Below are 16,242 nucleotides of genomic sequence, written 5' to 3' on the forward strand. Positions count from 1 at the left end.
AACGCTGCTGAGCTGCATGGCCAGGACAGCTCTGCTCGCGCCACCATCCATGAGTCCTAAGGGTGGGAAAGGGCCCCTGGACAAGGAGATGGAGAGAGAGAAGCAATGCAAGTCTGGAGAGAAGAAGCAGAAAATGCTAATCAGGGCAGGATTAGCATGTCTTGATAAGCCAAGATGGGCCTGCAAGGCTTTGAATCCAAAGAGCGCGTTAGCATATGGTTCCTGTGCTGTAGGATTTACTGGTATCTGCTTCCAAGCAGGGCTGCTCGCTGTCTCCAGTGCTGGGGTTCCTGCTCTCCTCCGGCCAGCAACACCTTGGCTCTCCACCACAATCCACACAGCTTCCCTGACACTGCCCAGGCTTTCTGGAGACTGGAGCTGATCGCAGAAGTGTCTTTTGGGGTGGCCATACCATTTAGGGTGTGTGTGTGAGAGCAGGGATCAATGAGAAGCTCAAGGGAACGAGCCCACTGCTGTTGGTCATTGCTCTCGGGAGGTCTCTGGCTCATACAATCTCTTGCTCCTCTTTGTCTCTCCAGCTGCAGATGAGACGTTCTCTTTTAAATACAGTCCTGGAAAGCTGAGGGGAAACCAGTACAAGTCAATGATGACCAAAGAAGAACTCGAGGAAGAACAAAGGTGAGTTTCCTTTTTCTTCTTGCCCAAGGCCACTTGGTTGGCATCCTCTCCAAGCAACCTGGCTATGTTCAAGACGTGTCTGTCCCCAAACTACCGTGGTAGCTCAGCTTCTCATTGCACCGTGGTCCAGACCTCTCCCATCCAGGAAGACTTGAGAATAAATAAAGTCACACAGATTTAAGAGGTGAAGACACTGTGGCCCTGTATACTCTTGAAGCTGTTCAAGCTCCTTCTCTTGATGCTTAGACCAGATTTCCCAGCTGATGTGAGCTGGTGTAGTTCCCCTGATCCCATTAGTAGCACGTCGATTTACATCTGTTGAGGACCTAATCTCTAGCTACTTTGCCTCCCTTTACCCTGTGGATGGCCTCCAAACCGAGGGCATGGGCATAGCTCAGAGATACGGGGGCAAAGCAAGTGAGCGTGGAGCTTTAGAGTTCACTGTGACAGGGCTAAGGCTGGGAATGTCCGTACCAAGGGCTGGCTCCTCAGCTGTAAGTCATGGTGGGGATTTGCCAAGTTGTTGGCTTGGTAGAGAAGGAGAATTATCCACCTCACACTTCTTGCTAAAGATTCCTCCTGAGCTTGAGCCCTGTCTGAAGAAAGGAAGAGCCTGTGTTATTACCAAAAAAACACCTTTCTAGCTCAAGATTTCCCAGCCTATACAAGGGAAATCAAACCCAACCTTCCACCTTGAGCTGCAAAGCCCTATCCAAAGCCAATAAGGTATGATCCTGCTGGCAAACCTGGCCTTGAGGCCTCCGGGCAGCATCTCCAGGTTGCTGGCGGCTGGGCTGGCCAGGCTTTGTCTCCATGGCATCAGCAGGGCACTGCGGTACGCAGCGTAAACCCAGAGACCTGCCCTCGCTGCCGTCTCCTCGCTCTGGTCCTGGGGGACACATGGATGGTGCATGGGGCTCCATGCAGGTGCCTTCACTAGCCCAGCCTGCAGTTGTTTTCTCCACATCAAACCCAGCTTTCTTGATGAGATATCTTCTTTTTCTCCCCTGGCTTCTGGGCTCCCAGTTGTCCTCAGCTCTTGGGGTTCACCTGCCTTATAGCACTGCTAGGAGCAAAGATCTGCAAGGGCTGAGGGGTCAGTGATGGAGATGACCTCTGGTTTCCTCTGGCACTGGGCTGATTCTGCACTAATGGCATCGGGAAAATGTTATTTTCTTTCTTCATTTTGTTATATCTTTATCTGCCTAAAGCCCACAACCTGTAACACACTAAGCAGGTCTGTTAGTGTAATTTTGCACTTAGGGAGAGTGGTCATGGAATGAACCGAGTGAATGCAAGTGAAACCTGTGAGGCTCAATGGGAATTGCTTTTCAGGATCCTGCTAAGCACTGATGCAAAAGTCTACTTGGAGGAGGCAAATTCAAACCCTGTGCACCAGCAGCTCCATCCAAACCAGCTGAGCAACCACTGCTCCGGTTTTCAGGGCCAGGAGTCCTGTAGGGCTGGTTTCTTGGTGGCAATAAATGCTCCTGCTGTCACCTGGCCTGGAGATGCTGAGGGGACGTTGCCTGCAGACAGCAGTGGGATGGGGGTTTTGTACTCAGGACAGTAGAACCAGCTCCAGGGTGTGGTGGACCTTTCCTGGGCATGTGGGATCTCTCGGGTATTGCTGCTCACATCTGTTTGGAGCAGTCCTAGGACTAATGGATAGTGTCTCTAGGACTGATGGACAGCGCCTTGGGGTCCCTTGGAGGCTCTCTGCACCTTTCCACACTGAGAGCTACCAGAAGATGTGTTTTTTCCTACTGCTCCTTTATTTTCTTCTCTCCCATATTTGTCTTGTTAATTTCTTCAAGGCAGCTTTGTGAATATTTTTTGTCTTGCTTTGTGAATGTTTTTGTCTTGCTTTGTTGCTGGCTTACTCTTCCCCCGCCTCCAAATCTCCACTGCGGCATCAGCAGCTTTTCATTTCAGCCTCGCAGGTGCTGTAAGGGCTGGGCTGCTGCCAGGTAAGCGCCCGGGTGAGCTGAACGCAGCGGCTCAGCCCAGTCCTGCATCCTTCTCCCTCAGCCATCCCATCCCTCTCCCCAACTCCATGCACCCCGACCGTGCTGCCGAGCTGCTGTGACCCAGGTTTTGCCACCTTTATGTTGCAGGATTGAGCTGACCTCTGATCTCACATCTCTGTAGCGAGTACCTTAGGTCCTCGGCCACAAACATTCTTGCAAATCTTTTTGGTAAGGACGCGCTGTTTCTTAGAAGTAGTGGTACCACTGATAATATCTGCTAATGTGTTTTTATTTTGGTTTTTCTTTGCTTTTGGGTCTCATTTTCCGGGGAAGGGTTTGTTCCTGAGCTACAGTTGACTGCCTGTCCCACCTCCCTCCCCACGGGCCTCCCCCTTCCCTTCTCATAACAGATTAATGAGTTCCCTCCCCTCTGCCTCCATCTCGCCTTCCATGAGTGCTCCGGGGGAACAGGGGCTCTCACATCTGGATGCTCTCCTCTTCCCTCTTGGATGCCTGAAGCTGGACATCCCATGACCACTTCTGTTCCCTGATTTGGAAAATTAGGGCTGCTGAGTGAGTGGGTAGTTAGTCCTAAGGTGTGTAGCCAAAGCTAAGTGGCTTAGTCTTTGCTTTTAGCCCCTGTCAGCCCTCCAGTTTTCCCAAGATGTTCCTGTGTGAAATGGGTTGTGAACAATATCCCCAAAAATGCATATGGGTCCCCCAGACCCTTTTCAGGCTTCTTGTTGTGGTGATCAGTAGTCCATGAGGCTTAATTTGGGGACCCCTGATTTTAGAAAGCTACAAGACTTCAGACAGGAAAGGATGGGCAGGCAGTAGACTGGTTTATTTAACCAAAACCCCACTTCTGCTCTAACCTGCATCGCTCCAGAAGTTGTGGTTGGCTTGCTTAGTATTCACTGGAGTCTTGCGGCTTCAAACCGGTGCTAAATCTGGACTAAAAGGGGAAGGAATGTGACCTTTACTGAGTGATGCAACTTCCTGGTTACTTCAGTCTTAAAAAATAAAGGGACTTCTCGGTGTGGGAGAAGGACAGTAAGTCTAGGTGGCAAACACATCTGCTGTCCTCGATCACACCTGGTGGGTCACCAGGACTTCCAGAACAGAAGCACATGGTGTTTGCACCCCTGGGGTAGAACAATAGTCTGGGCAGGAAGGGGAAGAGTGCAGGGGAAGGATGCAACCCTTCATCAAGCCAGCACAGCATAATTCCCAAATCCTTCTCTTCTCCACCTGAGGCATTTGGCCATTGATTGCCCACTGCAGCTGCCATGGTGCAAAGCACTAGTTCAGGCTGAGAAATAGGACTTGTAGCGGTGCAGCTTGGCCCTGTTCAGATAGGGATGAGTAGTGTAGGCATGAGGCAGGACTGTTAGATGTTGCTGGACTGGCTGGGTGCCTTGGGCAGATGAGGGAAGAAGAGGAAGCCTCCCCAGCGTGCTTTCAGGGCCTGGCTCGCATGGATGGATTGAAATGGTCTCTGCCAACTGCTTTTTGAACCTCTCTTGAGGTTGAAAGAGGTTAGTTGGGGTTTTTTGCAGTTAGAAAGGAGTATGTTCAGGACTGTGGTGATCACTGACAGCTGCAACAAGGCTCCACTCAAGACAAATGATAAAACAGTCAGGAGAAACAACTGCCTGGGGACTCTGCATTCAGTTCCATGAGGCAGAGCAGGTCATGGCCAAGTCTGTAGGACTGAGAAGAGGGTAGGGATGGCTTCCTAGTTTCCTTGGCTGATGGGCTCAGTTCCCACAGCCAGGTGACCCATTCCAGGAGCAAATTCTTCTCCTGCTTCCCAGTCCTCTTCTCTCATCTCCTGGCTTTAGGGAATGGCAGAGAGGAGGGACCTATCCTGGACCAAAGCAGGAATGCAGCTGTGGCTTGAGGGAGAAGCATGCTGAAGCTCAGTTTTGAACGAGACAATGCTCATGATGACAACCGTGGAGCACACAAGGGCAGGAAGCAGCTGCAGGGGTTTAATGACCATGTTGACAGACCTTCACCTATTTCAAACATCTCCATTACTGGTCCTCCAAAAATAAGTGGGTGGATGGGGCCGGGGGAAGTTGCATTTCAGGAGAGCTCCCATCAGCATCTGTCCCTATCCACCCCCTGCATTGCCACCATGTAGCCCTGGCTAGCTTGCTTGCTCCCCACTCTTCACAGCATGAGATCTGGGCCTCTGTCTCCTCCCTTTTCTTCTGCTAACCTTCACCCCAACCAGTGGCTTTGCTGTCCTGTCCAGCATGGTGCTTCTTATGGATGAGGGAAGCTGGTAAGTTTGGGCTTTCTTTGGGCTTTTATTATTTGTTTGCTTTTCATCTTCTGCAGCACGATAGTCGTCCTGGGCTGAGGGAGGAGGAGTAGCAGCAAGGGACTGCAGAGCCTGGGGCTGTGGGACTGCAGGTCAGGCTGGCCACTGCTTCACTGTGGCCACCAGCCATGGGGATGGCAGCCACCATGGGCAAGGCTGTTTCAGCCACAAAACAGCCAGCGCAGGAGGCATGTTTGCTTCCCACCTGCCTCTTGTAGGAAATGGGTGTTGTGTGTTTGGGGGTTCCTGCTGAGCTCCTCCTGCTCTGATGCTCATTCTGCAGGTGCCAGACTCCATTGGCATGAGGAGGGAGCCTGCTGGTGGCCCAGTGCTGTTCCCTGACTCCACCAAATCCCCAGGGTAAATGTCCTGTGACCTATGAGATGTCAGTGGGGTTAAGCTCTGGCCCTATTTATAGAGCATCTGATTGAGTCATGAGTCCCCAGCAGCTTTAAAAGCTGAGCAACTCAGGATGCCTCCCTTGGAAGTCCCAGGGGACAGGGAGGCCAGGAAGCCCCTTTCCTATCTCCTCTTGTGTCCCAGAGAGGAAACTTTTGCAGGTTCCCCCGTAGCCTTTTGCAGGGTGTGAGTCTCTGCCGCTGCCTGGGATGAGATTTCAGACCAGACAGTGACTCTGCTTTAAGCCCCCGGGCTTTTTGTTCTTTTGGCTCAGGTCCTGAATTGTCCCAGCTTGTGGCTGCTTCTCTGTGTCTCCCTCACCCAGCGCTCACAACTTGTCTTCCTCTGCTTCTGCTTAATCCCGTGCGGCATGGGCAGCTTGCCGTTCTCTATCCGCTAACCCCCGGGAGCCTGGCTCTGCCTCTTCTGTGGCTCCTGGCAGCCAGGGGACACCGAGGGCTGTGGGGAATCGGGGCATCACGCCAGGCTGGTGTCAACTGGTAGACAGAGAGCTGGAGCACAAACATTGAGCGATGGAGGAACGTGCAGACTGGCCCATCCACAGCTTTCCCCTCTGCTGTGGTGTTGCCTGGGAGGGTCAGGAGTGTTGCAAGGGATGGACACATGGCTGAGGGAGGTGACTGTGATCTGGAACCACCTTCCTGACTCTGCTCTGGCCTTTTTGGCTGTTTCTGCTGTGGATGGGAAACATGGGAGGCATCTGTCTTGAAACAGCAGTGAGCAAGGTCAGTTTGGGGGTGACACAGTCCCCAACCCCACTGACTCTTCACTGGTCTCTGTCCTAGAGGTGATGGGGCTTGTGCTCTCTGGTCCCACAGGCTCTGGCTTTCTGAGTGTTCCTGAGGAGCAGGTTGTGTGCATCTTTCATCTTTTCTGTCCCACAGGAGGAATTTTGGATTTGTGTTGATAGAAGCTTGGTACCTCTCACTCTCCCACTCTTCTCTTGTTCTATGCACTACCTGTCTCTCCCTGTTCTGCACTTAAGTCCTCTCTCTCTGTGTTTTACCTCTTGGCCAAAGCAACTGGCCCACTCTTTTGGGACCACCAGGAAAACTTAGATTTAGTATGTCATCCCTTGTGTGCTCCCTGCAATACCCCGATCTGGGCAAGACTGAGTTATGGCCGCTACCAGAAATGAGATGGCAGGTGTCCCAAGGGTAGAGAAATGCGAAGCGGTGGTGATGGGACTTGTCTGGAGCCAGATTGCTATCTGCCCTCCTTAACAGGATTGCAGACCAGAGGACTGATGTTCCCAAGAAGCCTCTGGCAGGGGAAGAAGCTGGAAATGCTTCACACTTTTGAAAATCAGCTTTCTGAGTGAAACTGTTCCTGAAAATGGCACATGCAATTACCAGAGGTGATTACAGCAAGATGCTCCAGGATCTGCTTGGAGTGGCTCAGGACTCCTTTGGAAAGCTATAGTCTATGGGTGGGCTACAGGATGTCCTGATCTCCTGCTGTGGATTTAGTGTGTGTGAGGGGTAGACAGTGCCGGGATGCTGCCTGCTCTCAAAGGCGTGCAGCCCGTGCCCTTGTGCCAGTGCCGTGGCTGAGCTGGAGAGAGGGGAATGCTTCTGAGGCTATCAGGACACCCACTTTCCATGCTTCGGGAGAAGCATGATCTTTTGAGACCTTCAGTACTTGAGCCTCCCTCACAAGCTGGGATCTGCCTTTATCAGAGCTCCTTGTTCTCCGGTTGTTCCTTGCACAGAACCATGTCCCACTGACAAATCATCCTATCCACTGACCTGGCCCTCCGCTGGGCCCAGAGCAGAGATGTTTGGATAATCTATATCTGAAGAGAGGATATGAGCTTCCAGCAAAAGAAGAGCCTGATCTGGTTTGATTAATGTGCTGCTGGGGGAATGCAGGCTGACCAGGCTGATTTCATCCTCCAAGGCGAATGGAAAGGAGGGAAGAGCCAAAGATAAGCAGTGGCTCACAGCTCTCAGCCTCCATCCCAAGCTAATGAAATCATTCAGGCTCCATGGCAGCAATGCCAGAGCTTCTCAGCCTGAGGGGGTTACACGGTCCCAGTGTGCCCAGTGACGGACTGCCACGTGCTCTTTGGTCTAATCCCTCTCACAGCTTGCTCCAGGAGGAGAAAAGCATATCCTTGTCATGCACATGGATCTGATGAGCATCCTCCAGTAAGTTCATGCTTGGTTTAAGATCTTGTCACCCCAGCTGTCTGCTTGGCCCTGTCCTGGAGGTGAGTATCCCTGTGAGGAGCTGCCGGCTGTGACTGAGCCTTGTCCTCCCTCCCTGACATCTTCCATCTCTCCTGCTCCACCTGTGCCATGCTGGCAGGGACCTCTCCTTCTGGGCCCCTGTGGCAACGAGCTTATGCCCTCACGCATAAAATCTGATTACGCTTGCGTGACTTGAGCGGGATGATCTGATCCTCAGCGCTGCGGATCCTGCAGAGCGATTATCCACTCCAGAGAATTTCTTTTCTTTGTCCTAATGGGCTGGCACTGAGTTACTTGAGTAACCCCGGTCCCACGTCATGCTTCACCCTCCATCTCCCATCTGGGATCCGGGTTGCCGGCTGCACTCTGAGCCTCCTGGAGAAGCTGCAGCCTTTTGCAGGAGAGCGAGGCAGAGCTGAGGCTGTGACTTGCCTTTGTGCTGTGGCCAGCAGGAGTAGGGGACTCTCAAATGGAGTTCAGGTGTTATGGACAGTGAACCCTGTTGAATTTGGGAGGAATTAGGCTGGGGCACATCTGTGTGTGTTTGTAAGTGTGGTGTAACTTCCCTCCACCTTAGTGCAGGTCTCTGTGTCCATGGGCAGCTGCCCAGCCCACTGTTCAGTGTGCCCTATTGGGCCAAGAGAGATGCTGGGGAAATAAGGACAGAGGTTCAAGCTGAGAACAAGGGACCATATTTTTTAGCCCTGGCTCTGCTAACCACATGCTGCAAGAACTCAGGGAATGCCTGGATGTTCCCAACCATAAAACACATCTAATCATCTCACCCTCCTTTCCTGGGACATCGTGAGAGCTTCCTATGAAAAGGAGGCCCCATGATCTGCAGAGAGTCTTGGGTTTGTTGCCTCCTTCCCTTGAACAGACACATCTGTAGGAAGATTGAGAAAGGTTGAGCTGTTCAGGCACACTGCCCTGTGAAAACAGTGCTTGGCCCTGGCTCATCTGGCTGCAGGTGGGAGGAAGAATCTGGGCTGGACAAGGGTGCCAGCTGCCCAGGACAGTGAGGCAGCAACCCCTGGAGCTAACGAAGGCTTCCAATTAGTTGGGCTTCTTCAGCTCTCATCAGTAGGCCAGGAGGGCTATAACTTCGAGTTGGCTCCAGACGAGAGGATTTACACCTCTGATTGAGTTTCAACTATCCTGCTGCAGTTGATGAAGCGAAGTGCCTCTTCCTCAGAGGCACGAGGTCTGCAAATAGCAGCTTGTTCTGCCCTGAGGTGGGAAGTTGCCTTCCCCAACACACACTGTTTTCCTCCTGGTCATTGATGTGGTTAATAATGAACCAACCTGAGGGGTGAAATGACTGAAATGATCTCTCTTCTCTCCTTGTTTCTCTTTGCAGAACTGAAGACTATATGAAGTTGTCCCTAGCCTCCTCCTAAAGGCATCCCTTGGCATCTTTAAAGGCTTGAGAGAAATACCAAAACCAACCAAACACACCCATAAGAGAAATGCATAAACCCTCAAAACTTGGGATCCCCTCTCGGTCTGAAGTTGAGTTCTTCAAAAACTTCTGTGATACCAAGTTTGAGGAGATCCTGTTGTGTGGCTCCATGGACTGGGGCCGGGCCCAAGCAGTGACATGAGTTGTGTTTGGGGGACTGGGATGTCCTAGGAGATGAACCTTCCTCCCTCTCCCCCAAACAGAACCCAAATTGGACACTAAATCTACAGCGAGCCTATTAGTTGTGTTCATTATCATGTATTAGGCCTGCCAAGAAATCTGTGTTGTTATTTTATCGAGATGGGCGAACCATAGCTCTTCCCCCAGACCAGCCTGGACCTTATACCGGATTATCCAGTTGTTTCTTCCTGGGGCCAAACTCCTCTTCATTGCTGGGGGGTGGGAACTGCCTATGATTCCAAATGTTGCACAATGCTGCTTTATTCTGAGGGGTGGAGGGACAAAGTGGGGTCCAAGAGAGGGATGGCAGATGGTAGCTGGACTGACTCAAACCTTGCTTCTGTAGTGATTTTGGCAGAGAGCCGATTCCGTAGGTAGACAGAAGACTTGAGAAGTGACGAAGATTGATAGTTTAGCCGTTCTGCTTGTGGTGGAGGTTTAGGAGACCACACTTTGGCTGCTGTTAATATCTGGATTCTCACTTTTCCCTACTCTGGTTCCCAAGAGGAGAGACCCAAGGAGGTAGCTATGGCATCAGGGGTTCCCTCTGGCTCAGGATGAGATTTTGGGGGTCCTGGAAGAACCACCCTCCCCATTCCACTGCCTGCTTGCTGTTGCAGTGCCCTCTCCTCTTGCTAGCTGTGTGGCTTGTCCACTGGAGCCGGAGCTCAGCGTTGCTCCTCAGCTCTGTCACGTCTAGAAGACAAATCCGGCTGGGTGCATATACCTGCTTCACACAGAGCAGGTTTCAAATCCAACCCAGCTGGTTTGGGAGGGTGAGAAGAGGGCCTGTGTCCCCTAACGATGGTGTAAAAACACCAGCCTGGGTGGGGATGTGTCCTTCGAAGTTTCTCGCTGCAGGACAACTGCCTCTTGGCTAATGCTGCAAACATATCAGAAACCCAACAGGCTGCTTTTGTTTTGTTTTGTTTTTCCTTTTTGATCCCTATGCAGACAATACTTGAAACCTTGTACACAGTTGTCCTTTCCAGCGCCTGGGGTTGGCAAACTCTTCATAAAAGGGCTCATTTAAAGAACAGCAGGAGGCTTCAGCTTTACAAGAGGCTGGTCTGTCCCTTCCCAGCCGACAACTGCAAGTGTGTTTGGTGGTTTGCATAAGAATTTAGGCACATCTGGACCCTCTGCTTCAACGTCCCGCTGGTACAGCCGCTGTCTCCCCTCGGTGCTGGCTGGCTGACTGTGTCCCGAGCACCCAACTATGCAAAGAATGCCTTATATACATTGTGTTTAAGTTACATGGCAATATGTACATCGAGCAAAGTCTATAGTTGAGTCCAGATTTTTTGCTAGTGGCAGCAAGTCAAGCTATTTCTTCAACTCAAATGGCTGTCTGGGTATTTTTTACTTTTGTTTGTTTAGGTTGTTTGTTTTGTATCTGATGGTGGCTCTTATACAAAGGACTGTAATTCTAGTGGCTTGAATCTGTAAAAATTGCCTTTGTTTGGTCCAATAAATCTTTGAATAGTTTGTTTGTTTTGTCCTTGTCCTCCCTGCCTCCAGCAGCTTGTAACATCTTCCTCAAGAGATTTGTGTTGAAAATCTGGATTTTGGGTTAGAGGTACATTCTGCCCTCCTATGCCTTTTGTCCCATAAATGGTTCCACTGGTTTCCTTAACAATAGAGTCAGACCAGTGGCAAAAGGCAGGGATTTTCCCTTATTTCTGTGGGAGCAATGCGGTGCAGCAGCAGGATCCTGGTGGAGTTTGGCTGCGGAGCCATTAGCAATATTCCCAGTGCAGAGCACTGCCCAGGGTTTCAGCTGCCATGAACACGCTCACTGCCCCAAACCTCCGGTTAATCATCGAATTATTGGCCTGAAATGTCTGCAAAAGAGCCTACGGGAGTTAAGTATGCAAATGCAATTGCCTATCAAGAAGAATTAGGCTGCTTTGAAAATCCTTAATTAATCTATTTTGTCAGAAATAAGTAAAATCCTGTTTGACCTCCTCAATCCAAGTAGTTTTGAGGACAGCACTGATGGGAAGAAAGGATGATTTTACTTGTGAATGGGGTAGGTTGGATCTCAAATAATAATAAAAAAGTACAACCTGGAGCAGTACAAAGCTGTTTTACAAGGTCACCTTTGATAGGAGAAGCTCCTTTTTAAAATCAGCTTCGTGTTTTTAATGCCTTACTCTTCCTTCCCAGGCACTTTTCTCTCTTTATCTTTGTTTTGCTCTCTCTTTGCTGTAGATTATGTAGCGCAGAGGAGGAACAGCAGTAACAGCTTTGTTTATTGTTATTATTATTTCTGTTTTTCAAATGCACAGTCATGCTGTTTAAAGTCGAGGGGAGAGACAAAACACATTGATGTTGCACTTAAAAAAATTATGAGTGAATATTTTCTCTGATCTTGATTTTGGAGGTTTGGAAACAAGGAAAGGGGCCTTTGGGGAGCTGAAGGTTTCAGCAGCGTTAATGCCTGTGGAATAAGGAGCGAGGGATGCGGCCCTGTGTGGAGCACTCCTGGCTGGTATGCATTTTAGACACGTGATGCAAAGCTCTGTATTGAATTTCTCCACACCAGACTGGAAATGTGCCCTCTGGTGCCCGGCGGTGATCTAAAATAAAATATTGATCGCTAACGACTGCGCTTCCCTTCCTCTCGTCTGGAAAGGGTGGCTGGATGCTATTCGTGTAAGCACAAAACATCACAGAAGAGACAGACAAACCCAGGCGCTTGACAGCCTGTGGCCAGAGCTTTCGTAACCGAAAGATCCCACATAGTTGTCAGGATGCGTTTGGCCTTAGGACAAATTGCATTTTAATTGCAATAGGAAAGAACTGGCAAAAGAGCTTTCTTTTGCCAGGATCTGCCTTTTTTTTCCCTGCCCTGCCCGCTGCAATGGTGCTGAGAGGACATTCTGCTCCTGCTTCTGCAGGGGCTTAGTCCAGCAGAGGGGAAAATGCAGAGAGAGCCCCACTCGGCAGGAGCTCAGCCTGCAAAGGCTCCTCTGCTTGTTCCTGTCTCCTTCCACTGATCTTGTTCGCAGCATGGTTGTTTCTGATGTCGTGATGCTGTCGTCTCTTCCTTCAAGCCAAGGTTGTGTCCTGGTTTTTCCTGTTGATAGGTATTTCTACTCCTCCTGTTACTGGAACAGCTAATAGCTTGTCCACACAGGACTTGCAGGAAGTTAACGAATGGTGCACATTTAAATGGATTAATTACAGTGTATTAAAGCCCTATGCACAGCCCTGGCTGTGATGGGGACAGAGGACTCTTGACAAGGTGACAATGTGGAAGCAAAAGCCACAGTCTGTCTTTCTAGCTCAGGGCGGGTCTAAAGATGCTGAACAAGCAGGAGGAGCTGGGATTGCAGCAGATCTGTGCTCTGAGCTGCTGGGCTGTTGCTGAGTTCTGGCCACACAGTCAAGTAGGGGCAAAATGAGCCTTGAAGTCATAGAAACACTTTCTCCCTCGTTACAGCCATAAAGCACCACAACTTTTCCTCTCACACAGGACAGTGGGGTGTGAGGTGTGTGAGGCAACGTTGCAATCTGATCCCAGTCAGGCAGGAGTCTGGCAACAAGAACATACCAGCACACAGCCAGTCCTGGCCGGAGCCAAGATGCACATTCAGTTTCCCCTAAAAGAGGATTTTGTGGACAGTTGCATCAGTTCTTGAGCTACTTGTGAAGAAATGATGGGTGATGATCAGTAGATGTATGGCCAATGTAAGCCCTCCTATAAAGCTTCCCTAAATAAAGCCCTGTGACAGATACCAATCTTAATGCTGCAGCACATAGGACAATGGTTAACTGCTTCAGGTTAGAGAAAAAACAGAATATCATCTGCTATGGGCAGAAGGGAGTTAATCATCTACTCTGGGATTTTCTAGGGAGGGAAATTTGAGCTCGATGGTCCCTGGTCAGCCAGTGCCCACACGGGGATCACCTCAGTGCTGGACTGGCCACATGAACCCATCTCATCATTTGACATTGCAGACGAACTCTCAAATCCAAGCAAATTTCTATTTGTGCTCTTATCTTCCAGTGACGGATTAAAGTCATGTCCACACTGGTAGTCTGGTCTCTATTTTATGTTAGGGTATGCATTTAAAATGCAATAGCTATTCCTGAGTTACTCTGTGTCTACATAAGCTCATTACAGAATGAAAGGACACTGTGCTGATGAAGCTTAATCCAGTTTCATTATGGAGTCTGCTAAACTGGGACATGTTGGTCTTAAGAAATTTCACATGTCAAGTTGTCTTGAAGCTTCGAGCCTAAATAACTCCCAAGGAACTCCAAAGCCCGTGTTAAACCAGTCTGGTTTATCTCCACATTTAAAGAACCACAGCGAGATGAGCAGGATGGTTGGATAGATGGGAAGGTGGAGGAAGGAAAAGCAGGGGCTCTCTCTTTCTTATCTGACACAGGCAGATTTTCCGCAGCCAGTAAGGCTTGTGAAGTGACTTGCCTTTGCCTTTATGTTTTATTTGACCTTGGTGCTGTTGCTCAAAGTGCCTTCTGGGGACTGGCTATTCCTACCTCTCCTTTTCTTCTCGACAGGGTTCAGAGAGAGCAGCTGGCTGCCATCTTCAGGCTCATGAAGGAAAAAAGTGACACATTTGGAGAGATGTCTGAAGGAGACATGAAGGAGCAGCTTAGACTGTATGATATATAACCTCGCAGCCAGTGGAGACTATGCCCAAAAGTCATCTTGGCCGTTATGCAGGACACTGGAGGCAGTAGTGCTATAAAGGTGTTTCAGTAGTTATTTTACAGTTCCATTTAGTTTTGCAAACACATATAGGCCTGTGATATGCATTTCAAAAGACTTGTAATTTCTCACCCTCTTTATCATTCTTCCTTTAAGAGCTATCATGATACTTTCATCTCATACAGAGATTTTTACCTCCTTCTGGCTGGGTCATATATCTCAGTCATACAAAGCAGTGAAACTCACTTCTTTTTTTCTGGTTGTGCTTTATAAAAATGAACTTTCAAAGCTAGTCTTTAGCAGCTTGATATCTGAAGAAAGCCAAAGATGATAGACGTAAAATGGTTGGAAACAATAGAATCATAGAATAACTCAGATTAGAAGGGACCTAAGGAGGTCTGTAGTCCAACCTCCTCCTCAAAGCAGCATCAGCTATGAGACCAAGCCAGGTTACTCAGGGCTTTATCCTGTTGGGTCTTGAACACCCCTGAGGATGGAGACTGCACAGTGTCTCTGGGCAGAGGGGCTTCCAGTCCTATCTGTAGAAAACTAAGAGCCAAAGCCAAGGTGTTAAAGTGCTGGTTAGAGGGGAGCTGCCGTTCTCATCTCTGGGGAAGGAACGCTACATCCTCCTTCACGCTGGCTGATGCAGCAAATCCGAGCCGGTTCCAGCTGACCCCGCCGTGCGCATCTTCACGCCTGAGGAAACAGCAGCTGACTTCACCCTGGAAACAAACATCTCGTTGCCTCTTGAACACTGGTAAAAGTAAAGAAAAGTGGCTGGCATTTTTACAGGAATGGTTGTGCCAATTCACATCCTGTTCTAAAACAAAAATGATGTGGGAAATGACTTACCTAGGAAAGCTCTGTGTATTTATCGAGTATTTTCAACAGTTTTGCCCAGCTCTTGGTGCTTTGGATAGGGTAAATCCATGAGCATTCCTGATTTTAACTGGATGTCTTCTGGTGTATTTATCTCACCTATGAAATCCTGTTAAATACTTTATTATCAGGAAAGACTTTCCATGTTTTAATAACTGCTGACAAAGTGAGGCAACATGTTCTAACCTGGTTTTAGGGAATGATCTCTTAAAAAATTAGGTTTGTTTTATTTTGTGTAATCATTTTGAGTCTGAGAAATCAAACATTCCACTACCTTGTCACTGTTTTCCACTACTGTATATTCTGTAACACTGTACCATTTTACTTTCAAGAATCATTTTATCTTCTAATTGTTTCCACTTAGGTGAAGGCATATTTATTATGAGATCAAGCTGCTTTTACTACCAAGTCATGTCTTAATCTAAATTCAATGTCTGAAAATTACCTCTTCTTATTCAACATGAAGGAATTAAATGGGAAAACTAGTCTCATAATGTGAAACTTCATGCTAGATTGCTGTGTCCCTGGCCCACAATCCCCTTTGTCAAGCTGTGCGAAGGGAGAAATGTAGAAAACTTGTATATGGGACTTCTCTGTAGTTCAAATCTGAAAGCAAAATCTTTTTCCAAAGCTCGTCTTGAAAGCAAGCAAAGGGGAGTTAAGGTTTAGTTGATTTTTAGTCTTTGTCTTGCAGGCTTTAGAGTTTATTTCCAAAGTACTTTTGTACTTCTTGTTTTGCATTTGAGCCTTTAATAATTCCTCAGACTCCTCAGCTTCATGTTATGCCAGCAGTCACAATGCTGAATAAGGAAGAGCAGCTGGCATTAAACCTGTCCTGTCTACACCTTCTCCGAGAAGTGTCACCAGAATGTGAAGATGCTGTTGATAACTGGGCAGTGGTAAAACATGTCATTTAATCAGCCCAAATTTAAGAAAGAAATTAAGCTGAATAAAGATACCTGTGCCCAAGACATGAAACAAAGGGATGTCTGGAGGTAAACCCCATGGATTTTAAAAGGTACATTTTCCCTGTGTGCGGTTGCAAGGCCATAATAAAGAACTCTGTGGACACGTCTGCACGATCTGAGGACGGCAGCGGGGGGTGGCGTTCAGAGACTGCCGCAGCAATGGGCTCCATCCTGACCTGGCCGGCCAGCTTTTAATTTCCTTTTCCCTCCAGGCTCATCAATATTTATACCGGAAATTTCTCCGGTTGCTATGGCAGGATCTCCCCTTCTGGGTATTGTCCTTTCAATGACACCGGCTGCTCCTCGCCAGCCTCGCGTGGGGCTGGAGGGTACCGCCGCGGCCCTATGGCTATGTGGGGATACATGGCAAGGGCCATTAGGAAAACTCTTCTCCCCTAGACAAGCTCTGGAGACGCAAACACGGGCGGGTGGATTCCGGACCAGCGCTGGCGCAGAGGGGCCTCTTGTGGGCCTTCATAACACGGAGGCCCGTCCTCCTGTGATCCCCTGCGG

At 49.1% G+C, this 16,242-nt stretch overlaps 1 protein-coding gene across 4 annotated transcripts in view; it reads left to right on the top strand.

Annotated features, from left to right (window-relative positions):
- The window catches only part of MXRA7 (matrix remodeling associated 7), a 28,872-nt gene extending 13,117 nt beyond the window's left edge, over positions 1-15,755 (top strand). For 2 of the 4 annotated variants that reach the window (XM_082066719.1, XM_082066720.1), the window contains exons 4-5: positions 540-639; positions 13,729-15,755. In XM_082066719.1, coding sequence (XP_081922845.1) covers positions 540-639; positions 13,729-13,843 — 215 coding nt within the window. In that variant the 3' untranslated portion in view covers positions 13,844-15,755. Of the gene's footprint in view, positions 1-539; positions 640-2,756; positions 2,838-8,913; positions 10,684-13,728 lie in introns of those variants that run through there. The other 2 variants (XM_082066722.1, XM_082066721.1) reach the window with 2 other exon arrangements.
- Positions 15,756-16,242: the final 487 nt, after the last annotated feature.

This window comes from Streptopelia decaocto (genome assembly GCF_964273445.1).
Source record: "Streptopelia decaocto genome assembly, chromosome: 16".
Classification (NCBI taxonomy): domain Eukaryota; kingdom Metazoa; phylum Chordata; class Aves; order Columbiformes; family Columbidae; genus Streptopelia; species Streptopelia decaocto.